The 26,687-nt window shown below is 44.5% G+C and overlaps 1 protein-coding gene across 1 annotated transcript; it reads right to left on the bottom strand.

Annotated features, from left to right (window-relative positions):
• Positions 1 to 931: 931 nt before the first annotated feature.
• KCNA7 (potassium voltage-gated channel subfamily A member 7) lies at positions 932 to 26,687 on the bottom strand. Its single transcript, XM_035135946.3, has 2 exons — positions 25,576 to 26,687; positions 932 to 4,036 (listed from the first exon to the last, which is right to left on the bottom strand). Exons 1-2 carry the CDS (start codon positions 26,152 to 26,154, stop codon positions 3,155 to 3,157), a joined length of 1,461 nt encoding a protein of 486 aa, XP_034991837.1. The 5' UTR covers positions 26,155 to 26,687; the 3' UTR covers positions 932 to 3,154.

Raw genomic sequence — 26,687 nt, 5'->3', positions numbered from 1 at the left:
TATCAGCTTCAGCGAATTGGAGATCGGCGCGGGGAAACAAGTCAGGTAATGTGCTCTGGGGTGATAAACATCCCTGCCCTCTCTCTGATGTGTAAAGCAATGTAAAAAAGAGACTTGAAACACACTGCGTTTCAAGCTGCTAATGTGTACATACCCTGACACCTAGTTTCGTTGTAATAAGTGCACATGCACAGTTTGGAGAATGTGGAAATAATTTCTCCCTCTCCCTTTCTCATAAAACTGGAACCCAGGGCAAGCCACTGAAACCATTCGGCAGGACATTTGACCATAGGCAAAAAGGAATCAGCAACTTTGTGCAGCAAGCAATTTGTGGCATTAATCTACATTGCCCTAAGATAAAAGTGGATGATGCGCAACTAAGTATTACCCAGAGTAGACTCGCTGAAGTAAATGGGCCTAAGTTATTCATAGAGGGCAATTCTGTCCGTGGATGCTGGTCACAATGGCTGCTTGCAGCATCAAGTGAGGCAGTGTGCCGCTGAAGACCATGGCAGTGTGCCACTGCTAGGATTACAACTGCTTATAGGCTTCCCAGAGTTATCTAGTTGCCCATTGTGGGAAATATGATGCTGGATTAGATGGGCTTTTGATCTTACCCAGCGGAGCTCTGCTGGAGCCATACATGCATGGATGGAACAGCACCACAATGATCACAGGGTCCTGTCTTGTCCCTGCACACCAGTTACAATCTTCATCTGCTGTGGTTTGCGACGTAAGTTAACACTCTGACATAACTTACAATTACCCTGCAAACCAAAATCTGATTGAAGAAGTGGGGGTGGGGGGGGACAGTATTAGCAAAACTGTAGCTACCCTTTTATTTATACAGTAGGTACTATAATCACCCTTTTCTTAGGTAATTGCACTGCTCTTCATTTCCATCCAGACACCTTCAGCTTACTCACACACATTACTCACACAGTAGCTTTTATTCTCTTACGGCATAAGTCTTACGCGCATCCTAATGAAGCCCAAGTAGCTATGGATTTCTTCTTCTTCATTTGTAAAGCATTTCTGCTCCGCATTCTCTCTGCAGCCAGCCAGGGCAAAAATGTCACTGTGGATGAATGAATGTAAACTTCCCCTTAGGTCTTGCTCTACCCAGCCCGTAAGACCAATGGAGCAGGAAACAATATATATATTAAGACAAGAAAGGTGGCTGGGAGAGTAGGGATCGTTTGCTGGATACTTGCTGGGTTAAGACTTTTGAGAAACGCTTCACTGTCCCCTCCTGTGCAAATATCTCAGGCTAGATCATAGGGGTTAACTTTGAAAGAGACATCACTTATCAGAGCAGAGATTCCCTGGAGGGAGTGAAGGGTGCTCTTCAGCTGGCAGAAGACCAAACTGAGTTCACGTGGCTAAGTGTTTTGTAGCTAGCCAGATTGGGGTTGGAAGAGGGCTGTGCTCTGGCTTGAGTGGGTTTGAAAATGAGTGAACTGAAGCAGAAGGCGATTTTTTTGCCCAAGGATGCCAGAGAATTGTGTCTGGGCTGGGAAGAACGGTCAACTCAGAGGGAGCAATAAGGCAATCCTCCTGGAGTTATGCAGGTGGGAAGGGTGTAGCTCAGTGGTAGAGTATCTGCTTTGAATGCAGAAGGTCCGAGTTTCAACCCCTGGTGTCTCAAAGTAAGGCTGGGAAGATTTCTACCTGCTAGTTATGTAAGATTTCCTGGGAAAGCCACTGCCAGCCAGGGCAGATAGTACTGAGCTAGATGAACCAATGGTTTGACTCAGTGGGAGGCAGAATTCTAAGCTTAAGACATTCTGGTGCCAGAAGCAGAATGTTCAAGCAGTATTCTTTGCTCTCCCCCTTTCCATGGCAGTAAACATTTAATGCTATCCAATTGGGGTGGCTGCCATGTGGTTCTCCCTGCCCCATTGGCTGTGCTAGCTGGGGCTGATGGGAGTTGTAGTTTAAAAGCATCTAGAGGGCCACCCATGAACTCGGTAACTGATCAGCTGCTGCCCTTTCATGGGTATTATCACCAATATCTGAAGCATGATCTAGGCTGCCCTGCCAGTAGGGAGTCAGTCCTAGAGATGGGGGGGAAAGGTTTGGCTGTGCTGCACTCAACTGCCCTCTTGGGAGGGACACAGAAGCAGAAGAAGAGGACAGGCTTGGCATTTACCGCCTTGTGATTAATGGAAGAATGGCTTGGGGCTGAGTCTTGGAAGAAAAGGGAGAGCTCTCATAGGATCTGCATGCAAGGCAGATGCTCTACCAGTGAGCTATTGCTCACAACAAAACAAAAGTTATGCAAGCATTTACACCTTTGTTGTAGCCTAAGAAATTAACATGTGTCTGCCCCCATCCCTTTCACTGTGGATTGTCAGCAAAATGAAATATAGCCACCTAATGAAAGGGGATCCTATAAAGAGGGGCAAGATGGATGCTGACAACTCCTTTGCTTCTGCCAGTTGTATCCTGGAGATGTATTTACAGTCCCCACCCCCTCAATGCGCTAACAGTGTTCCCTATGATACCCTGATTCAGAAGTGGGTGGCTGATGGCGTTCCCTTATTTATCCCCTGCTCTTGCCATTTGGGACCGGGCCGCTCTGGGTATGTTCCACTGTGTGCTCCAACAGATGTAACCCAAGAACGCATTGCTGTGATTTCATGGGGGCATCTTCATGCCAGGGCCTCTTTGACTCACAGAAGGGTAGCGGCGTGTGACAAGGCAGAGGGAGAGGGGAGTAAAAAGGAGCACAGGAGGGTAGGGGGGGGGACTGTTTCTTCCTGGACGGACTGCGCCCTCAGCCAACCAAGCAAGGAGCAGGGCAAAAGGGTGTGTCTGTTTGTCTAGCTGTCTCCTTGCGACCGAGTTCACGTGATGCCCCCTTATTTTCTGCCCTGCCATGTGCTCCACCGGCAACCCACTGTGACTTGCCCCATCCCAGATTTAACCACAGCTGTCTTTCTCCTCCAGTCTCCTCTCTAAAAGTGATGCGAAAGGTTCTCTCTGTACCCAGTGTACTGTCTTTGGGTTCGAAAGCCAAACCAGAGACCGGCGTTTGGGCTAATTGGTATTTTGGGTTTTGCTTTTGCAGAGCCTTCCAGTTAAGACAATGAGGTGCAGGGCTGAGTCAGGTCGGGGTGTGGGGATCGGTCACTTGGATAGGTAAGGTGGGTCACACTTGGGTTACGAGACGTTTGCTGGGGTTTTCCGAGTTGCCCATAGGCCCCACGCCATCTAGCAGTTCCGAATTGGGCACAGTATGGGGGGTATCCCCATGGTGATGATTCTCCTTGAGGTGGGCTTTCTCCCGGATAGCGGCAGGGGCAGGGGAGGGCGGTGGGCTGTATGGGCAGGTGGTTATGTGAATGTACTGCCCTGTCTCCTCGCACTCTGTCTCACGGTGGTAGAAATAGCTGAAGTTGGAGACAATGACAGGCACCGGAAGGGAGATGGTGAGCACTCCAGCGATGGCACACAAGGAGCCTACAATTTTGCCACCTACAGTCTCAGGGTACATGTCGCCATACCCCACGGTCGTCATGCTGACCACGGCCCACCAGAAGGCCGCAGGGATGCTGGTGAAGCTTGTGCCTTCGTGGTCAGCTTCTGCAAAGTAGACAGAGCTGGAGAACAGGATGACTCCAATGAAGAGGAAGAAGATAAGCAAGCCAAGCTCCCTCATGCTGGCCTTGAGTGTCTGTCCTAGGATCTGCAAGCCTTTGGAGTGCCTGGAGAGCTTGAAGATCCGGAAGACCCTCACCAACCGGATGACCCTGAGGATTGCCAAGGACATGGCAGGCTGGCCCACGCCCCGCTGGCGGGCAAATTCCGTGCCAAGGGCTACAAAGTAGGGGATGATGGCCACGAAATCAATCATGTTCATGACGTTCTTGAAGAAGGCGGGCTTACTGGGACAGGCGATGAACCGCACGAGGAGCTCAAAGGAGAACCAGCAGATGCAAATGGTCTCAACGATAAAGAAAGGGTCTTCAGAATGGGACTTTTGTGGTGGCAGGTGATGTACTATGCTGCTGTTCAAACGGTGATGAACCATCTGTGGAAAGCAGGAAGGGGTGGGAGAAAGAGAGAGACGTTAAGGCATGAATGTGTCAATATGACTTATTAAATCAGAAAGTGTTCACAAAACTATCTATCTGCGGCACAGCGAGAAATCTGGCTGTCATGCTGGACTCAAATATGATGCTTATTACCAAGCTACACTGCTCATATGTTTTTTTCTGATTTTGGTTTTGTTTGAAATTCTTACTCTGTTTCAACAGAAATATAACAAAAAATATATGTATAGTACAAAGCATTAGGGTCAAGGGAAAGTGTTTAGTCCACTTCTTCAAAGTAAGATGCAAGTACTTGCATCTTGGATATCCAGGGTATATACAAAATATATCCAGGGTATATACAAAATATACCCTGGATATATTTTGTGCCATTCTGTCAGCCTTTCCCCAAAGACCACTGCATCGCCTCCTCAAACACAGAAAACTGAAACAAAGCCTTCCTGCCTTCTTCACAATTTCCAGTAACACAATCACAGCTAAAACATACAATTCACATCACTACCATAGCATTCACACTAGTTCTGTGACAAGGGCTGTGGTCGGTCTCCATTGGAGCAGATGGGGCATCTGTCCATGGTACTACTGAAGGATGCTGATGGGAGTGCCAAGGAAGCTGTATCTTACACTACAGCAGGCGTAGCCAACGTGATGCTCTCCAAAGGTGGTGGACTGCAATGCCCATCAGCCCCAACCAGCATGGTCAATGGTGAGGGAGATGATAGGAGTTGCAGGCTAAAGCACCACATTGCCTACCTCTGCCTGACAGGCTGTGCTGTTTGGGTGGCAGCAGCATGTTCACAGAGCCAGCCTACAAGCATTCACAGTTGTGCTGCTGCACTACGGTCTGTCTTGGTAGTGCCAGGCAAATCCTTCCACATAAGTATCATAGGTGATCTCCTGCTACTTTAAAGCCCTAAATGGCTTAGGCCCCAAATATCTGGAAGTCTCCCTTCTTCCAGCACTATTGGGTGTTAAGATCAACAGAGGGGCCTGTTTGGTAGTTTCACCATCCTCAGAAGTTCACGGGTTGGTGGCCCAAGAGGGAGCACTCTTTCGTAGCCCCCAAGCTATGGAATTCCCTCTCCACAGAGGTGCATCTGGCACCTTCATCTGTTGAAGACACACCTCTTTACCTTGCTTTTTGACACCTGAACATGGGCATAGCCAGGATTTATGTTAGGGGGACAGAACCTCAGGTTTTTTAAATGGATTTACTTGATTTGGGGGGGCAGCTTCCCCCCACCCCCTGGCTATGCTCATGTACTCAAGTAACAACAACAACAACAACATTATTTATACCCCGCCCATCTGGCTGGGTTTCCCCAGCCATTCTGGGTACCTCCCAACGGAATATTAAAAACATGATAAAACATCAAACATTAAAAACTTCCCTAAACAGAATTTGCCTTCAGATGCCTTCTAGAAGTCAGATAGTTGTTTATTTCCTTGACATATGATGGGAGGGCGTTTCACAGGGCAGGCGCCACTACCGAGAAAGCCCTCTGCTGAGATATATATTGTTAGAGGTTTGTAGGTGCTAGAGCAGGGGTCAGCAAACTTTTTCAAGCTGGTCAACTGTCCCTCAGACCTTGGTGGGGGGCTGGACTATATTTTGGAAAAAAATATGAACGAATTCCTATGCCCCACAAATAACCCAGAGATGCATTTTAAATAAAAGCACACATTCTACTCATGTAAAAACATGCTGATTCCAGGACCATCTGCAGGCCAGATTTAGAAGGCGATTAGGCCGGATCCGGCCCCTGGGCCTTAGTTTGCCTACCCATGTGCTAGAGTTTAATTAAGGCTTGGAGTACTAAAACTGGGAAATAGCCAGACTCATGTGTCCTTAGGATAGATCCATGCGTGTCCTTAGGATAGATCCATGCGTACTACAAGCTTCCAATCCTTTAATTAGCATATGTGCAAGACTAATGAAGTTAACTTCCTAAACTGTGTATTAGACACCTCGCCAATCCCTTAATGTTAAACATGTGTTAGAAAGTAATAACCCTTGAGATGATAGCCTGGAGTAATGGGTCGTTCACACAAGAAGATCAAAGGAAGTGGGGCCTCTGTTAAAATAGGCCAGTGCTTAGGTTAGGGAGGAGAGTAGGATGGGATGTGACTTTGGAAGCGAGGCAAGATGCAGAGCACAGAGCAATGCTGCTGCTGTGGCTTAGGGGAGAAGCAGGACCTGCATGGAATGCTGATGCTCTGAACCTCTCTATGGCAGGTTCAGGTTGTGTATATGGGTAAATAAAACATATAACATAAAGACACCACAGTCTCTGCTGTTCCTCATTGTCCAAAAGGAAACAGAGACCCTTGTAAGTGTGCTTGAAACTCCCTGGAATCTCAAACTGCTCAGAAATTGAGGGTGGCGTGTAGGAAACAATACTTACTACTACTACTACAGTACTAGCCTTTATTGGCACAAGGTGTTATCTTGCTCGAAATCCATTTTAACTGTGTTAAATTGTATTTTTGAAATTAATCTTGGACCTCATGCTGAAAGGCAGGTAAGAAATCTATTGTTGTTGTTCATTATTATTTTACTTGGAAACCATCCAAAGCTACTTCGGCAGGAGGAGAAAAGCAACAGGCGCAAGCTGATTTTGGGCGGCGGCAGCAAAAAAGAGCAACTTTGACCTATAAAAATAGGGAAAGCGGAAAGGAATGAAATCAGGAGGAATGAAAAATGTGGAGCTAGGTCTAGAACACTAAAAAAAAAAACTTTGCTCAGCAGATTTAATTATGTCACTGCCCCCTACCATCCTTTCTTCTTTTCCTAGTTTAGAAACTACATTCCACTGAATGCTTCATAATCCACCATATCAACACCGACTAAGTACACAAAATATAGCTCATGACTCCCTCCCCCCCCCCACACCAAGAATCCTGGAAATTGTAGTTCCCCCACATAGCTGCAATTCACAGCACCCTTTTAAAACTACAGTTCCCAGGGCTCTTGGAATGTGTGTGCATGGTGTGTATGCAGAAACTGAGAAAATCTCACTTCTCCCAAAAGACTTCCTCAACTCCCCCCCCCATATAATTCCTGTTCTGTACATGACACCACTGTTACACAATTTTTGCACCACAGAGAGCAGCTCAGGCTGTGCTTTCATGTTGTACTCCATGACATCTGACACACCCCATCCTGCAGATGACCTCTTCATGGTTGTTCAGAAGATCAAATAATGGGGAAGCCAGGAACAGAGGTGGGCATGTGCATGGTACAGAGATTGGTGGGTTACAGGCATTGATTCTTGGCCATCACTGTGAGGTGCTCATTCATACATGCAGAGATGACAGAGTATAGTAGCTAAGAGACTTGGCTGTGAATCAGGAAGGAGGAAAGGGGAAGGGGAATTCTGTTCAGATTTTAATCCAAACCTATCATTTAAATGGCATAATAATAATAATAATAATAATAATAATAATAATAATAATAATAAATTTATACCCCGCCCATCTGGCCGGGTTCCCCCAGCCACTCTGGGCGGCTTCCAACAAAATATTAAAATACAGAAATCCATCAAACATTAAAACCTTCTCTAAACAGGGCTGCCTTGAGATGCCTTCTAAAGGTCTGGTAATTGTTGTTCTCTTTGACCTCTGATGGGAGGGCATTCCACAGGGTGGGTGCCACTACCGAGAAGGCCCTCTGCCTGGTTCCCTGTAACTTGGCTTCTCGTAGCAAGGGAACCGCCAGAAGTCCCTCGGTGCTGGACCTCAGTGTCCGGGCAGAACGATGGGGGAGGAGACGCTCCTTCAGGTATACTGGACCAAGGCCGTTTAGGGCTTTAAAGGTCAGCACCAACACTTTGAATTGTGCTCGGAAACGTACTGGGAGCTAATGTAGGTCTTTCAGGACCGGTGTTATGTGGTCTCGGCGGCCGCTCCCAGTCACCAGTCTAGCTGCCGCATTCTGGGTTAGTTGTAGTTTCCGGGTCACCTTCAAAGGTAGCCCAACGTAGAGCGCATTGCAGTAGCCCAGGCAAGAGATAACTAGATTATGCACCACTCTGGCGAGACAGTCCGCGGGCAGGTAGGGTCTAAGCCTGCGTACCAGATGGAGCTGATAAACAGCTGCCCTGGACACAGGGCATAATAAACCTTCTCATATGCAAACCAAAACACAGCTAGCCTTCAAAATTTGCACTTCCTTGAATTTTGCATTGCACTTTTTCAACCAAATAGTGTGCATAAAAATTCATACATTAGTGAAAAGAAATACAAGAATGTTTACTTAAAGGTGTACATCAGGCAAAATTTAATACGAAAATGTGAATATCAAACAAATGTGGAAGATTGGAAAATGGGAAGCCAGAATGGGCAGATTCATTCTAACTGCAGGTCCCTGGTTGGAATCCTGCTACTGACACAAACCCATAGGCAAGCCACATTCTCAGCATTTACAACCCCCTCTCTCTGCATCTGTAATGTGGAAGACAATAACACTGACATGGCTTAAAGCAGGCATGGCCAAACCTGGCCCTCCAGCTGTTTTTGGGACTACAACTCCCATCATCCCTAGCTAACAGGACCAGTGGTCAGGGATGTTGGGAATTGTAGTCCCAAAACAGCTGGAGGGCCACGTTTGGCCATGCCTGCCTGAAAGGGTTGTTGTAAGGAATGTAGCTAGACACATACAGGAAGCACTTTGAACACTTACAAGTTGTATACTGGTGTTAAATATTATTTTATTAGTGTTCACCCTGAATGCTTCAATTGAATTAAGTTGAATGGACAGCACATATTGTTCTGAATGGATGGTATTTGGTTTCTAATGCTTTGGAATTGAAAAGCAATGCAGTATACAGAAACGGTACATTCCTTTACTGTAGTGATATGCATACACAAGAGAATGAGAAAGATGGAAATGCTATTTATTTTTGTTCTTTATAAGTTGGCAAGTGTTCTGTTAAACAACTGAGGTCTCCTGTTCTGCTTCCACAGCTGGCCATTTCCCATCCTTGCTGGAAACAAGCTATTTGAGGGAATCAAAGCAATTTGAGGGAATCTGTGAAGAACAGATGAAAGTAGTTCTGGATACGTTTAGCTCAGTGAAGAGAAAATTCTGGCTGTGTCACGATTCCTTTAAAACACGTTCAAAACACACACACACACCCTGCCCAACGGTTCTGGGCACTGTCATTTGTTAAGAGTTGCTGGGAATTGTAATTCTGTGAAGCGCAAATTAGAGTGCCCAGAATTCGGGAGGGGGGGCACAAATGTACTTTGAATGTGTTTTAAAGATATAGTATGTATGTAGCCACAGGGTAACTGTCTTCAAATATCTGAAGAGCTTTCAGACAGCAGATGGGAACAAACTTGTGGAAACTGCAAAGAAGCAGATTTTGGCTAAGCATTAGTAGAACATTCCTCACGGTAAGAGCTGTTTGACAGTGGGACAAACTGCCTCTGGAAATGGTGAGATCTGGTTTACTGGAGGTATTTAAGCAGAAGGTAAATACAGTGGTACCTCGGTTTATGAACACAATTGGTTCCGGAAGTCTGTTCATAAACTGAAGCGTTTATAAACTGAAGCGAACTTTCCCATTGAAAGTAATGGAAAGTGGATTAATCCGTTCCAGATGGGTCCGCGGCGTTCGTAAACTGAAAATTCGTAAACTGAGGTTCCACTGTAGCTGCATCTTACAATGTAAATCCTGAATTGAGCATGGGACTAGTGTAGATGGCCTCGACGGTCCCCTCTAAAGCTTTATGATTTAGACTCCTTCTGAAACTCTAAGATTCTGTTACTTGGGCTGCATACACACCATACATTTAAAGCACATGGCTTCTCTCAAAGAAACCTGGGAGTTTTGGCTTATTTAGATTGCTGGGAATTGCAGCACTGTGAGGGGTAAATTACCGTTCCCATGATCCTTTGTGGGAGCAAGTAATCTACTTTGGGGGAAACCACATGGATCCACAGTGGGGTAGGGAGAGAAGGGTAATATCAAAATGTATATATTGCCCATTGGGAGCAGGGGCACACACCAGCTTAGCCTATATATTCTCAGGGAGAATCAAAGCTGTTTCTAAAGTCTGGAGAAAGGCCGAATGTCAAGGTCAAACACCCCTCCCAGCTCTGTCCTCTGGTCAGCTCTAATTTCCTGGCTCGCTAATTTTGACTCCTGTTCACTATGTAAGAAGACTTATTTGCTTTGCAAGCAAGCGAGGTGTGTAGTGGGTTAACGGGAATTCTGTCTCAGATCTGTTCGGACTCAGAATAGCCTCTGGACTAGGTCAGTCTGTCTGATGCCCATGTGTAGAGAGCATACTTAAGAGCTGCATTCAATGTTAAGCATACTCAGAGCATGTTTTAATGAACATGACTACCATGCGTCCATTCATTTCAGTGGGCCTCCCCTGAATAGAACTTCGTTGCTTCACACTGGCTTAGATGCAAGCAAGGCTTCTTTACATTTGTGGTGGAGAGAACCCCGGCAGTCTCCAGAAAAATCCTTCATTTTCCATGCAACCTGTGTCGATTCCTTGGTGCCTACTGTTCTCTGGACAGCTCAGAGTGGAATCAGTTCAGCTGTCAAGTAATCTCTAATCCAGCTATTGGGGAGCCTCATATTTACTTCACTCTGGTCTACAGAGGGAACTGTATCATTTGTCTTTAGAGACCACTCTCTAAAACCCATAGCACATCCTACATACTAATAGTGAACGCATTCTCCAAGCTAGATCCTTATCCATCCAAAACAGCAGCACCCCCATGCAAGAGGGAGACATCAACCAGTTTAGGGCATCTCAACAGTTTGCAAAAGTACAAAAAAACTTTTGGGGGGGAATCCTAAAGGTGGAGAGAGAAAGCCCAGTTACAGCTTAATCTGTGGCAAATGTTGAAATTTTTCGTAGGGGAACAGTTAGGGCCAGAGGTGTCAGTTTGCGAGGGCAATGAGGGGGGTAATGTTGCACATGTGATGCCCCAACATTTTGACATCATGTGCATGAGCTTCCTGGGCTTTGGGAAGGAGGCACCAGTGTGTTGGAGGGCAGAGGGTACATGCAGCTAATACTTGGGAGGCTTGGCAATAGCCTGGTACTGTCCCAATTCACACCATACAGTATTTGGTCCAACAGGAAATTAATTAAATGACACAAGCCTTCTGCCCACATTTGCCCTGGAGGAAACAGGATTGAAGTTGCCTTTCTTCTGCAATTTTATTATCCATTCTAACTCCTTAGAAGGCACAGACTTAAGGCTTAAATAAAACAAATAATCTGTGTTAGGCTTCATGTAGAGGATCAAATCCTGCTGCTATTATGAGATTATACAGACATATTGATCCTACTGATTTCCACCAGGGGAGTTCCACTGCATTTAGCCTCTCCTTGATTGCAATGCACATATTTCTATACTAATTTAGAGTGTAGAAACTGTGCACAGCATTTATGGGCCTGATTTAAGGTGCTCACCCTAGTGTTTAAAACTCTGGATGATTTAGGTCCCGAATATCTGAAAGACCGCCTCCTTCCCTACAAATGCTCTCAGAGGTTAAGATCAACAGAGGTTCACCAGACACATTAATTTTAGAGCTTTTGTGGTGTGCTGAATTCATGGGAGGGGGAAGTGATGTACTTTAAAGGTATGGTGTGTATGCAGCAATTTGATGTCATTTAAATGATGCCATAGGTGGGCTGCCTCACCCTTTCTGAATTGTAGGGCTGGTCTAGTTTGCCCTATAGCCACACCAGCAAGCCAAATGCTGGTTCCCATCATGCCTGAGGTGTTCTGCCTGCATTTAAAAACATGAACAGTATTTTAAACAGCCATATAATATCGATCCTAATATTATGAAAACAGTTGAAAACTCCTCTGGGAACTGGGATAGGGATTTTTCAGAGCTTATTATGTGACAGAGAAAAGTCTATTGAGTATTTAATGCTAAGGGCATCCTTGAACTGGCCTCAGAATACTTAAGACATTAAATATTGTCTTCCTGGGCTCTTGACGGTTTAAGTCAATAGTTACAACATGAAAAGGGTAATTCACAAAGCTCCTTCCAGATCTGGAAAAAGGGTGCTTCAGCCAAGGTGAGAGGAGGGTGAAACTGAAGGCGCTTCCAGACTGTCAGCATTTGGGGATGAGATTCAATTGCATATCAGCACATTCAGATTCAGCGATTAAAGTTGAATTGCAGCTCTTGCGCAACAAAACCCCTTCCTCTCCCCCCCCCCATCAGACTTTTTGCAGGAAGGAAAGTGATAAGGAAATGTACTGGAGAGTGTGGGGTAACATTTGCTTGTTGCAATGTTGCCTAACCTCTCCACAGACAAAACTGAATGAATGCTCAATAAACAGATGACATCACCTCATCTCCCAACACAAACTTTCTGCAAACAAATCAGGATGAAGGCTTGATAAACAGGTCATCTAGGAAGCAACTTTAGCCTCAAACATATGGAAGTCCTTCACATTTCAGAGGTCATCATGGCCTCACGAGAAAAGAGGCGAAACAAACTAAGGAGACTTCCAGATTGTCACCATTTTCAGGTAGTATTCAATCACGTCCAGGTAAATTCAGGTTGCGGAATTATAGTTGATTGGGAGGTCTTGTGCAGCAAACCTGTTTCCTCGAGAGATTTGACTTTTGGGGGAATGCACTGATGGGGGAATGCACTGGAAATTGTGGAGTAACACTAGCATTGACACAATATCATTTAACTTCCTCGTAAACAAATCAGAATGAATGCTCCATAAATAGCCAACTTTCTCTAATCTCTACTGCAAACAAATCACGATGAATGTTCAATAAACAATTAACCTAACTGCAATCCAAACTGAGGCCACTGCAACAAGCCTCATCATGGCACAAAATCAGAGAAGCAAAGGATGCAACAGAGGCATGTATACACTGTACACAGAAAACACATTGAAAGCACATTACTTCCACCCAAGACTCCTGGGAACTGTAGTTTGTAAAGGGTGGTTGGAATTATTATTATTATTATATTTAAATCCCACCTTTTCTCTTGACCAGGACTCAAGGCAACCTACGGATTAAGTAGAAATATCTAAAACGTTTGGGGGGGGGGTGGGAGAACCATCATTAAAAAGAATTAAACATTAATAGAATTAAAACAATACATACGATCCATTAAAATTAGTAGTTCTGTGAGGGAATAAACTACAGTTCCCAGGATTTATTGGTGGGTCATGTGCTTTAAATGTACGGTGTGTACATAGCCATAGAACTGAAACAAAAATCAAACTGAGCTGAATTTTCAATTCCAGATCACCAACCTCAACATTTGAGTTTTAGGGATGCTTTTGAATGTTAATCACACACCAGTAAATGTTAATTGCACTGGTTTTAGGTATGAGCTTGCTAAATTTACTATGCCTTATTTTTGTTTGAGTGGCTCAAAAGAACTGCTTTGGTCCTGCTCAGGTTCACCTTAACAACTAAATATACATTGCTCTTCAGTTAGCTATGTGTATATATGTGTATATTAGGGGTGTGGGAAACTCCTACTCAAGGGAACTAGCTTGGCACAGCAATAACTGTACCTTAGTTTAACCCCCCCGCCGGCTGCCATCAGGGCATTACATAAAACGGCTCTGCTGAATATAGTTCCAAGTAATTAGCCTGTGGTGTTGATGGCTTTCTAGACAGTGGTGCTGACCAAAATAAGACAACAAACGCCACAAGATATGTCAGCTTCTCAGTTTCCGAGGGGATGGGGGAGTGCTGGGCTTAAGACTGTGAAAGGAATATCTTGTGAGTGACCTGTATAAGGGTTAACTGTGTCTTGTGCAGGGAAAACAGCCACCTACTGGCTCTGTGTACCCCTTCAGGAGAAGGAGTCCCACAATGGGCACACAGAGAACCCTATATTAAATTTGCAGGAGAGGGCTTTGGTCCAAGCAGTTATGAAACACCACTTTTTAAGTATAACTTAAACCTCGTGTCCCCGTCCCTTCGCTCAAGCTACTTACATTTTGCATAGCTGATCCCATACTACATAAAACAGTAACAGAAGACTTCTGGAACTTTACAAACTTTAAGATATCGCACTCACACACACTTTCCCCCTGTCAATAATAGGAAAAGCCTTGCGGATGTTTTAAAAAGTTTATCACAATTTTATACTTGTTCTAATCCTCTTCCCCCTTCCGAAAGGCCTGTATTTGATACATTTTGCTATATTACACTGTGACTAAATCAGTAATAAATACCGGTAGCTACTCCATTTTTTAAACAGGCTGCGTAAATATGAGCTAGTTACTTGTGTTCGGTCTTACCTACTTCTTCAGGTTGTTGTGAACCTAAAATGGAGATGGGGAAAGAACCACGAATGCTGCCCTGAGCTCCTTGGAGCAACCGGTTTGGTTGCGCTGGGTGCAGAGCCTTGGGGGCACTGCAACATTGATGTGGAATGGAAGGCAAGAGGAGTGGGGGGCATCAAATTTTGGCATCACTGAAATTTGAGAACCCAAGGTCCACCACTGCTTGGAGGAAGGGTATGTGGAAACATATATATGAAATAAAAATAATCTTATAAGATAGGGCTCTAAAAGAGAGTGGGTTGGATCCAGACTAAGTTAGTCACACTTTAGTTTTGTTGAAAACATTGGGAGGTTTGTCATGTCCAATGCCCCACTGATTTCAGTGAGACAGGGATGGGCAACCTGCAGCTCTCTTGATGTTGCTGGACTCCAACTCCCATCAACCCTATGCTGATGCGAGTTGGAATCCAACAACATCTGGCGGGCCACAGGCTCCCCATCACTAGACTCAAGCTTGACTAACATTGTCTGGATCAACCCCAGTTATTCACCTGGGTAAATGTCTCTGGGTTTCCTGCAGCTCAGTTCCCAAGAGACTGTGGTCGTATTCTGATTTTCCAAACCCACATGCAGGCCAATGTGTTCTCACAAGCAATCACAGAAACAGTCTCAACCCCCACAACTCACCTAAACCCCTGCTCTGTTTTTTTCCACCACACCAGGCACTGTACAAGCCTGTTTTTTATCCCCCAGTTCAGTCCATAAACCCAGAAGAACCCCCAACCCTGAGCCCCCCAGTTTAGACAGCTGCTCCACCAACACCCCCACCATGGGGTTCTCCAGGGACTTTCTCAGCCCTGGCACCTGAGATCCTTTAACTGGGGATGCCAGGATGGGTTGCGGGACACCCTGCATGAAAAGCATGTGCTCTACCACCAGGATCCAGCCCCTCCCTGCATTAGTCAGGGGGTGGACAGGGCCCTCTGAGTTACCAGATGCATATATATGTATGATGAGCATCTCTCAACACTCAGTCTGTTCACTTCCTTGAAATTCAGATCTTTAAATTGCCCAAGATCAGCATGTGGCTCCAAAACCCTTGATTGTTTGCACATGTGACACTTAAATTGTTGGGCTGGGGTTTTCTTTTTGCATTTGCCACATCTGTCATTTGTATTTTCTCTACAGAACATGCATTTTTAAAGAAGTCTGTCTTCCCCTTTCCACCAAACAAAGTTATACATAGAGTAGACCCATTGAAAGCAATGGTCCTAAGTTAGAGACATGTCCATTGAGTTTAATGGGTGTACTCCCAACAACATCCCGATATGTACACTAATAATACAAAAGGCTCAAAAGTGATTTTAGTGTCATGTGCAAAACTACTTCAATTTAGCTATTCTTTCCATCCTGTTCATATAAGGTGCTGTATTGTACACACACTGGGTTGTATCCAAGTAAGTATCCTACTCAGAGTAAGTCCAGTGAAATTAATGAAACCACAGTAACTTAAAAAGATAAAGGTAAAGGACCCCTGGCAGTTAAGTCCAGTCACGAATGACTCTGGGGTTGTGGCGCTCATCTCGCTTTACTGGCAGAGGGAGCCAACGTTTCTCCGCAGACAGTTCTTCCGGGTCATGTGGCCAGCATGACTAAGCCGCTTCTGGCGAAACCAGAGCAGCGCACGGAAAGGCTGTTTACCTTCCCGCCGGAGCAGTACCTATTTATCTACTTGCATTTTGATGTGCTTTTGAACTGCTAGGTTGGCAGGAGCTGGGACCGAGCAACGGGAGCTCACCCCATCGCGGGGATTCGAACCGCCTCCCTTCTGATCGGCAAGCCCTAGGCTCAGTGGTTTAGACTACAGCGCCACCCGCATCCCTGAAACTAACTTAGTCATGCCCATTAGTTTAAATGGGTCTGCTCTGAGTTTGACTAAAGTTGGATGCAACCCATTTACCTAGAAAATTAAGCCCCACAGAACTGAGTGGGGCTAACTTCCAAGTTGACACGATAGCATTGCGCTGCATGAGCGAATATCTACCCTCTGTGAAATGTGTCTGTTCAACCTGCAGTTCATCTTGTAGTAAAGTAAGTGACCACGTGATTGCTCACAATGCAACTCAGTTACAGCTTGCCCCACATTTAAAATGTCACTGAAACCTTTGAAAGAGGTTGGTGTTATTGACACACTCAAGGCATGACAACCACATTCAAAGCACGTTCGTTGCCTTGAATAATTGTGGGCACCATAGGTTACCCCTCAGAGTCACAATTCTCAGCAACTCTTAACAAACAGCCACGCCCAGAAATCTTTCGGGGAAAGAATGTGCTATGGATGTGCTTTAAAGGTATTATAGTGTGTACATAGTAGTCTTTAGTCACATCCACACTGTGCATTTAATTTAAAGCAAGTCGCTCCCCACAGAGAATCCTGAGAACTGTAATTTGTCAAGGGTGCCAGGAATTGTAGCTCTCCCGGGGGGGGGGGGGTAAACTAATGTATGGTGTGAATACATTTGTGTTAAAGTACACAGCAATATAAGAAAGATGGGGACCAGAGGAAAGAAAAGGAGGGAGAAGGATAGGGGAAAGGGAACATATATAGGAGACTAGATTGCATATCTGTTTTTATTTTATTTATTTTAATCTTTTATCTTTCTCTCTATTTTTATTTTATTTTCTGTAAAGTAGGTGTGTGTGTAGTAAGTTTTGCAATGTGTGGTGTGTATATTGTACTGTTGTTTAAGTTAATGTTGATTGTTTAATAAAGGTTTTTCTAATAAAAAAATAGAATGCATTTCTGTAATTCCTCTTGGATATGAATAAGGTGTAAGGGAGGGATACATTGGCTGTGTTCACACCGTTACATGCTGTTTTATCATTTATTTTTGTTTGTTTTTACTTGATCTCATTGCTGTTGTGAAGCAGGTCATAGTCAATAAAAGGAAACATAGAACATAAAGGAAGCCAGCCGCCTTATACCAAGTCTGACCACTGGTTCATCCAGTTCAGCAATGGCCTGGTTCATACAACACAGTAAGTTAAACTATCGCTTGCAACTGTGTGGGCTCTTGGAGTGGAGCTCTTAGCTGCTTTGCTTCTCCCTAGACCTTTTTTAATGCCACACTCGGCTAAGGCAAGGTTTGCCTTTGCATGTCATCCAAACGAGGACTCGGGGTTAAGCTCTCTCACCAGTGTTCAAAATTCCCCAGGTGCCAGGCACGTTTTGCAACTGGCGCGGACCCAGTTGTGACCACGGGGAGTTCTCTGGATACCAGGTTGGCAACCGACATCTCTATCTGGCTGACCCCTTTTCTTAAGCAAGTATGCAAAAGAGCGTATTTATTGTATTTATATGCCACCTTTTCCTCCAAAGAGTACACGGTTCACCCCCCTCCTCAGTTATTCCCTACAATGACCCTGTGAGGTAGGTTAAGTGGCTTGTCCTTCCAGAAGACCCCTCAAACACCTATCCAGACATTCATTAATTTCTAGGTTAGATTTTCCTTTGATATCCATGAGGACTAGAAACAAATGGGTGTGGAGATGTTCAGGATTTTGCTTAAAGGTTTTAATCATAGCTGCTGTCTCAGAACAGAAAGCCAAATTTTCATTGGTAATTGAAATGAATGCTTACTTCCATTAAAAGGAGTCAAAACCTTTTTTGGCAAAGATGTATGATTTCTTGTTGGAGTGGTATACAAAAGATGAGTTGACAAAAGAAGTGATGATTAAATGGGCAAAAGATTTGGGGCATAATATTGAATATGATGCGTGGTTGAAATTATGGAATCAAACTTTAAGATTTACAGCATGTACTGCCTTGAAAGAAAATGTATATAAGATGATGTACAGATGGTATTTAACTCCAGTTAAATTAGCTAAAATGTATAGAATGAGTGACAAAAGTTGCTGGAAATGTAAAGAGAAAGATGGTGAATTTTATCATATGTGGTGGACATGCGAAAAAGTTAAAAGATTTTGGGAAAGTTTATATAACGAATTGAAAAAGATGTTTAGATATACTTTTCCAAAAAAACCAGAAGCATTTTTGTTAGGAATAATGGGAGGAGAGATTAGAAAAGAAGATCAAACATTGTTTATGTATGCAACAACCGCGGCTAGGACTTTGTTAGCCCAAAAATGGAAATTACAGGAATTACCTACAATTGTGGAGTGGCAGACAAAAATGATGGACTATGCTGAACTTGCTAGATTGACATGCAAGATTTGTGACCAGGGGGAGACAAGGTTTCAAAAGGACTGGAGTAAATATGTGGACTATATGGAGAAAAACTGTAGATCGTTAAAAACTCTCGCAGGATTAAAATAAACCTTACGAATTGACCAATATGTCAAAAAAGGAACTGCAAAAAGGGAATTAACAAGAAACCCGCATGAAGGGAGGGGGGGAAGTCATAGCTCGGCGGAGCAAGGTAAAAGATGTGAATATAAGATTTTGTATAAAAGATTGGTTTTGTTAATTTGTTGAATTTGGAAAATTGGAATAAAATGTATTTTAAAAAAATAATAAAAGGAGTCAAAACCTCACCTCAATGAAATATGGAACTGTTCTCAATTAATCACTTAAAAGCAAGAACACTAATGTAGTAAAAACTTTTCATCCAGGCAGAAGGGGAAGAAAAACCCTTCCAAGCTGCATTATGCACCAGGTATCTCATCTCCATGGCTAAAGAAGCTTTTGTCATTTGCAAATGATTGGCTCAGCTACCATATATAGCTGGTGACCATCAGCATTTTGGCATCTGAGGGGGCTGGTATCAGCAACAGAATATTCTCAAACATTGCAGCTGCTCTGCAAGGGATGTGAAAAGTCGGTTTGACTAGGCACTTCAGGACTGATGGAGAAAGCAGAGGTGGAGTGCTGGCTAATCAGACAGATTATAAAGACCAAGGGGTGGGGGAGCTAAACATAGGAAGCACAGAGGAAGGGTGAATGAAAGAAGAGATCATAGGAAACTGTCTTATATGAAGTCAGAGAGTCACTATTGGTCCATCTAGCTCAGCATTGCTTTTTTGATGCATGGCAATGGGTCTCTGGCATTTTAGACAGGGTTCTTCCCTAGTCCTATGTGGAGATGCTAGGAATTGAACCTGCAACCTTCTACATGAAAAGCAGGTGTTCTACCACTAAGCTATGGGCCTTCATGCAAAGAAAAAAGAAGTTTTCTGAGAAAGAGCGACCTGAAAGAAGTATAGATGGAGAAGACTGGAGCCTGAGAGAAAGGTGGTGGGGCAGGGAAGGAGGACAAAGAGAAGTATAGCTAGAGACCATACTGTAACTGTTCACAGGCTCCAAGGACAGAGGAGGCTGGGGCTGTTGAACCATGGGGGCAATCCTATGCAAGTATATTCAAAAGGAAGTCCCGCTAAGTTCAGTGGGGCTTACTGCCTACAAAGGCTGCAAGTCTATACAGCACAATTACCTGGGAGCAAGTTCCATTGCACTTAATGGGCTTGCTTCCGAGTAGACATGCATAGCATGTCAGTGTTAGTGCCCAATTACACCCATCTGCCAATTTTGACGGCTCCTTCCTTGCAAGTGGGTTGGGGGAAATGTACAAAACACCAAGTTTTATTGTAAAACTCCCCTAATTTAGGTTCCAGAATTTAAAAAGGGCCCAAAGAGAACAGGTTGCTCTGAAAGAAGAAAACGGCTTCTCTTTGCAAAATGTTATTGGAAGGTGGCATTGGGACGCAGCTGTTTCTATTGGTGATGTAGATGCTTCCATGCTTGCACCGAAACAGGTATCAGGTAAGGGTGATATCAGGTAAGGGTCTGTGTGATGCAGTCCATTGGGCTGTCAATGATGTGGAGGGGCAGTGGGGGCTCTGCATGGCAGCGTGCCCCATAGGGATTTCCCTCTTGGCCTCAGAAGCCAGGTCCTTTTGGCCTTTAAAGCTAGATACATCACATCAATTATCTCCTGTTGCCTCTGCTCATCCTGCTGCTGTCAGGATCCCTTGATAGTGAACACAGCGCCAAGGGTGTTAATCCAGCCCACCTGCTCATGCCCCCTCCCACCCACCCCCACCTCCCACTGCTGCGGAGCCAGCAGCAGGTTAACACCAGTCACACCAGCAGGAAGGCAGGCGCCAGAGAAATCTTGCTGGACAGCCAATTAGGGCACCTAGGCTATCTCTGAGGGGATGGGGATTTGCAAGGTATGAGCAGAAAGTTTTTAGGAACGGTGCATGGTGGTTATAAAGAGGATGGAGGTAGACAAATCAGTCAGATTCAGGCTGTGTACATGCTCCCATTTACTTTGTACCCAGTGTGCTCCCACCAATGATTTGGGAAGTGGTGTGCACAATGTCAGCCACAATCCATATCTATCCTGTCATTTCTTATGAAATACTGCATATAGATGTGTGCCCCCCCCCCCACAATCCAAACAAAATTTGCTCTGCATTGAGAAAAAGAACAAACTGGCTGCATTTTAAGCTGGTAACGTACATATGGCTGTTGTGTTGTCATTTTTTTAGTTGAAAAGGGGAAAAAATCATTTGGTACTATCAGTTGGATCCAGATTCAGTTAGCTGTACTTGGGTCCCATTAAAATCAATGGGACAAGTTAGTTACAAAGTCCCATAGATTTCACTGGGAATTAAACTTTCAGTACAACTAACTGTTGTAAACTGCCCCAAGTGATGTGTAAACACTAGAAGGGTGAGGTATAAATCCTTACGCAAATTAATCAATAAATGCTTCCAACCACAGCAACGGTGTTAGTTTTCATCACTGAACAGAGTCTTATGTTTTGAAATAAGCCATCATCTGCCTGATCATGTGAAGGAATTTGCTTAGATCAATTGAAGGACCAGAACTACCAGACACAGGACTGAAAAAGAGCACACTCCATTTGAGAAATTCATTTGCTGTGTTGTGCAATGTTCCAACAAGAAAACAAGAAGAGCATGAAGTTAGGAAAGAGGAACCTATGGCCCTCCAGATACCGTCAGATTCTAACTCCCATCAACTGCCAGCAACCATGGGCAATGGTCACGGATGATGGGAGTTGTAGTCTTGATGCAAATACAGATAACTCTAATTCAACCTTCTTCAGTTAAATCTAACTAAATAGTCACGGCTCCCTCTCCCACATGCTGCCATACAGCTGAGTCCACATTCATCAAGGGTGATGGGTCTAATCCCCCTGCAAAGTTAAACACCCACCACACATACACTCTATTTCAATTCCTGCAGAGAAATACGACAGCTGGGAGCCAGAACTCCAGAGTCCTCTTGGAAAGTGTCTAGTGGTTTAGAGTAAACTAACTGTGGGACACAAATGCATGTAACTATGACGACCTTTAGCAAATCATCTCAACTTTGACAGTGGACATTTTTTGCCTGGATAAATACCGTAATAGGGAGAATAGGAAGCTTAACCCTATCTCAGCCCAATGTTTTCCTGCCACAACTTCCCAGTTTTATCTGCCCACTACCAGTAATTTCCCTGCTGTGATTTCTCTCTGCCAAATACTTCTGCAGTGTTTTGAGTGCATGTTTCTGAAGGTCTAAGAGGTTTGAAATGGCTCCCTAGAAAGGAGGTTTAATGGGTCGAGAGAGAGTGGAAATCAGGAGTCTTACATTCCATCCCTATCACTTAACTTTTGTACAGCTACAAATTACACAGGCACACATGAACTTATTTTTTGGTCTCAGTGCTGGATGAGTGGTGATGGGAGGGCCTAGGTGGAAACATCTGGGAGAAGAGACTGTAAGGGAGAATTGGCAAGGAGAGGAAGAGTTAAGCACCCACTTCCTGTCCACCCATACTTGCTTCCAAACATCTCCCATCTCCATATTAATGATAAAGGGACAAATATAGGACTGGGAACTCCATGATATGCAGTCTTGGGGGAGGGGGAATAAATTTGTCACATCCATACCATACAATTAAAGTACTCTTATGCCACATTAACAAGTCATGGTTTCCCCCCCCCCCCAAATATCCGGGGAACTGTAGTTTGTTAAGGGTGCTGGGTATTGTAGCTCTGTGATGGTGAATCATTCCCATCATTATTTGGGGGATGCCGTGATTGTTAAAGTGCTTTAAGAATGATTTCAATCTATGGTATAGATGTGAGCAGAGAAGAGAGAGAGAGAAAGAGATCAGAAACAGGACTCAGCTATCTCTGGTACTTCCGTGTAAAATATTTTGTTATGGCCAAGCTCTCTAGTCAGCGGTTATTTCTAATAAGCTAAGATATTTTGCTGCCTGATGGGAAAAGCAGCAATTGGTGTTCTTCAGCTCAAGGTGTATAATGCCCAAAGCCAGTGAAGGTATTTTGGTACTTGAGGCACAAAATCCTAGAAGCGCACTCTTCCTGGGTGGCAAAAATACAACAGAGATAATGAAAGAATAATTTATATGATGCCCTTTCATGATGCCCCAAATCACTTGCCTGAGGTGGCTGCTTCACTCTACCTCAAAGCATAAACTGCTGAGCTCTGTTTGAAAGCCATATCTTCCAACCTGGAATCTCTTAGTCATAGAATCCATAGCTGCCAAGTTTTCCCTTTTCTCGCGAGGAAGCCTATTCAGCATAAGGGAAAATCCCTTAAAATAAGGGATAACTTGGCAGCTATGCATAGAATCATAGAATCATAGAGTTGGAAGAGACCACAAGGGCCATCCAGTCCAACCCCCTGCCAAGCAGGAAACACCATCAAAGCATCCTTGACATATGCCTGTCAAGCCTCTGCTTAAATACCTCCAAAGAAGGAGACTCCACCACACTCCTTGGTAGCAAATTTCACTGCCGAACAGCTCTTACTGTCAGGAAGTTCTTCCTAATGTTTAGGTGGAATCTTCTTTCTTGTAGTCCCTAGCACATAGGTTATGCTTGCTTATTGATGTGGGAAATGCATTCTACACAAGTTTTAGAGATGAGCCTTGGCTCAACATAGTCCCTCCCTATTCCCAGGATAATGGAATCTTTCTGTTCTTCCTAAGTCACCTGATCTAATCATAACACACAGGGATCTTACTAGCCACTGTTATAGGATTACTCACACCAAAAACCTGTAGCACCCAGCTTCCATCCACCACTGCAGTTCTTCTCTTTTGCAGGGTTCCTTAAAGATCCTACCACATGGATCCAATTTTTTTGACCAGTTTCACACTGGCATTCCTGATCTCCAGGTCTAAGGCTCCACCTGCACTATAAATGTAAAGCAGTATCATACACTTTAAACAGCCTTGGGTCATCATCGTCCCCGCCAGCCCCAAATCCTGGGTACTGTAATTTGCTACGGGTGCTGAGAATTGTTAGGAGACCCCTATTCCCTTCACACAGAGCTACAATTCCCATAGTCCCTTGGGGAAATGGATTGATTGTTAAATCACACTGGGAACTAGAGCTTTCTGAGGGGCATAGGGAATCTTCCAACAATTATCAGTACTGTACTCTTAACAAATGACAGTTCCCAGGATTCTTTTGGGGAAGCCATGGCTATTTAAAGTGATATGCTTTGAATGCACAGTGCAGATGGGACCTACATCCAATCAGCCAATATGTACTGAGTTACATTCGGTACAATGGATTTGTTGCTGCAAAGCAAATCCAGTGGTCATGGAAGATGAACAGGACATAGTCTAGTAAAGAGTGAAAACAGTGTGTCCATTCCACAGCATCAGAAGATTGATTAAAACCACCCAGCAGTGACTGGGGGTTGGAAATATCACACAGATGATGGAGGCACTGGAGATGGCAGGCAACATGATTTGGGGCTTCTGAAGATTTGCAGTTTGGGGCTGTAGACTAGAAAAAGCATCTTTTCATAACATTAAACCTCCAAGTGTGAATTCGTGCAAATGTTTCTCCCACTGCTACAGGATTGTTTCCGGTCACTTCCCAATAGACACACATGTGTAGGTGGTACATCGGAAGGGCCCAAGGTATGGTGAGGTTGTGGGCCCATCAACATTAATCTCCATCTGTATTGAAATGGGACCCTTCCCACTATCCTTTTCTACATGTATTTGTGGCTAGAGGATGGCAACCAAAGCTGTGTGAATCCACCTTTACTACCCTTCTCAAAGGTGTTCAGGTTGCCTCTAAAATAAAAAGAGAAAATGCTAATAATATGAAAGCATGGCACGCAGGGTTGTGGGATGTATTTTGTTGCTAAGACATTGTTCCACAATTCCAGGATGTCATAGCCTCACAGGAGATATACTTACCAATCCATAATATTATAGCTTGTGATTTATCCCTATTTCTGCGACTTTCATCTTAATGATGGCCCTGAGAGGTTCTAATATGGACATATATCTCTGAGGGATAGTAGGGGAGGGAGAAGAGAATGCTGAAGTTCTTCCCCAAGATTTCACTTATTTGACTCATCAGTAGTATTTTGAATTGCCTCCTGTTTCTTCCAATACTAGGCAGCAGCCCCCAATATTCACAGCAGGTCATATGCAACTCCCACTATAAAGCTTCTGCAATTACAGGTAAGAAACAGTTTATTAAGGGAATTTATATTATGTGATATTGGGGCCAAGATAGAACCTTGAGGGTCCATAGACTGAATACTTGCCCATTTCCCTATCACTCTTTACAACGAGACATCCTAAATCTCAGGTTTCCAAGTGAAGGTAGTGTGGTGAATGGGAAATAGAAAGAACGGTTCAAAAAATAAAATATGAAAGTCACTTTTGACATTTTTCACACGTAAAATTCAATATTTGCCATCATTTGATTCTCCCTCTCCTCTGCCTGTGAAAAAATACCCTTGAATTTTAGTGGAACTTTAGTGGAACACGACCTTGGTGGTAGTGGTGGTAGATGAGTATTTCCAAATCTCAGTGGTGAAATGTAGGTGATAAAACCTAAAAGCAGGACTCATATGAGAGTTGTACAAAATGTGGAAACTTTGAGAAGGCTTAGTTGTAATCTGACAATTTTGAGGGATAGGAAATGAGAACACCTTTTAATGCCACTGGCTCCAGGATGTTGGGCTCAGGAATGGCACCTTCAGTGCCCGCCCCACTGGGAGAGAACTCTCTGATACCTGACCTTCTTGGTTACTCTGCACAAATTGGAAATGGTAGCATTGCTAAGGTGGTGGGCCCTCTGCTGGACTTGGGGCCCTGGCAGAGGTCCACCCTCTGGACCTCACCCTGATTTGGAACCTACTAAAAATGTTATGGCAGTGCCACTAAGGGAAGACAAACATTGGAAGCAAGTGCAGAAAAAAAAATCAATGTAGAGCTAGTCACTCACCGGCAACGACATGTCCCTCTCATCTCGAAACTCAGGAAGGGTCTCCAGGCAGAAGATCACAATAGAGATGAGGATGACCATCACTGATATTATTGCGATGATGCGAGCAGCCTGGGAACTCTCTGGATGCTCAAAGAGCAGCCACACTTGCTTGAGAAACTCCCTTTCAGGCATGGGCTGCTCTTCTTCCTTAATGAAGCCCTCATCATCGCGGAATTTGGTGAGTGCCTCCTCCCCTAGCTGGTAGAACTTGAGTTCCTCCAGGAAAACATCAATGGGGACGTTGGCTGGTCGTCGGAGCCGCCCTCCCGATTGGTAATAATACAAGATGGAGTCAAAGCAGGGTCGGTTGCGGTCAAAGAAGTATTCACCACGCAGTGGGTCATAGTATCGCACACGGCGCCGTGGGTCACCTAGTAGGGTGTCGGGGAACCTGAGCAAGGTCTTCATTTGGGTTTCGAAGCGTAGGCCCGAAACATTTATCACCACCCGCTCACAGCAGTCCTTGTGCCGACACCCCCCGCCGTTGGCAATGGGTTCATTGTCCCCTGCTGTTGGTGGCAATAGCTTCTCCATCATGGCAGGTTTGCAGCTACAGTGATCCTAGCATGAGGTCAGGAGCCATGAGCTGGACTTCACCCTGATGCCCTCTCCCTCTCCAGAGAATGGTTTCTGGCTGTTGAGCTATTCTGCCCACTTCTCAATATCAGTTCGCTCACGCCGTTATCTGAATCTCAGATGGCATCTTCTCTCTCTTACTTTCCTGCTGTTCTAGCTCCCTTTCCTCTCCTTTCACTGATCCACTCCTTACTTCAAGCATATTTGACCTCGCTTCTGGCTTGATTCTCTCTCTCTCTCTCTCTTTCTCATTTGCTTATTACCCCTTCCCTACTTCACACCATCTCTTTCCTTTCTTGGCATGAACTTGCTTTCATAATGCCAGTCTCCTGCCACTGACACCCATGTGCCACCTCCCTTACTCTTCCCCTCTTGCTCCGCTGCATTCAAGCTTCCTCTGGCTTTCTCTCTGCAAAGGGGTTAGACCCACAATCTAGATCCCCCTCCCCACTGCCCTTCTCTATGTCCCCTTTCTGAGAACACCCCTGCCTACT

Source organism: Zootoca vivipara, chromosome 12 (genome assembly GCF_965207765.1).
Source record: "Zootoca vivipara chromosome 12, rZooViv2.hap1.1, whole genome shotgun sequence".
Lineage (NCBI taxonomy): Eukaryota > Metazoa > Chordata > Lepidosauria > Squamata > Lacertidae > Zootoca > Zootoca vivipara.
This window is presented reverse-complemented; position numbering and strand designations above follow the sequence as displayed.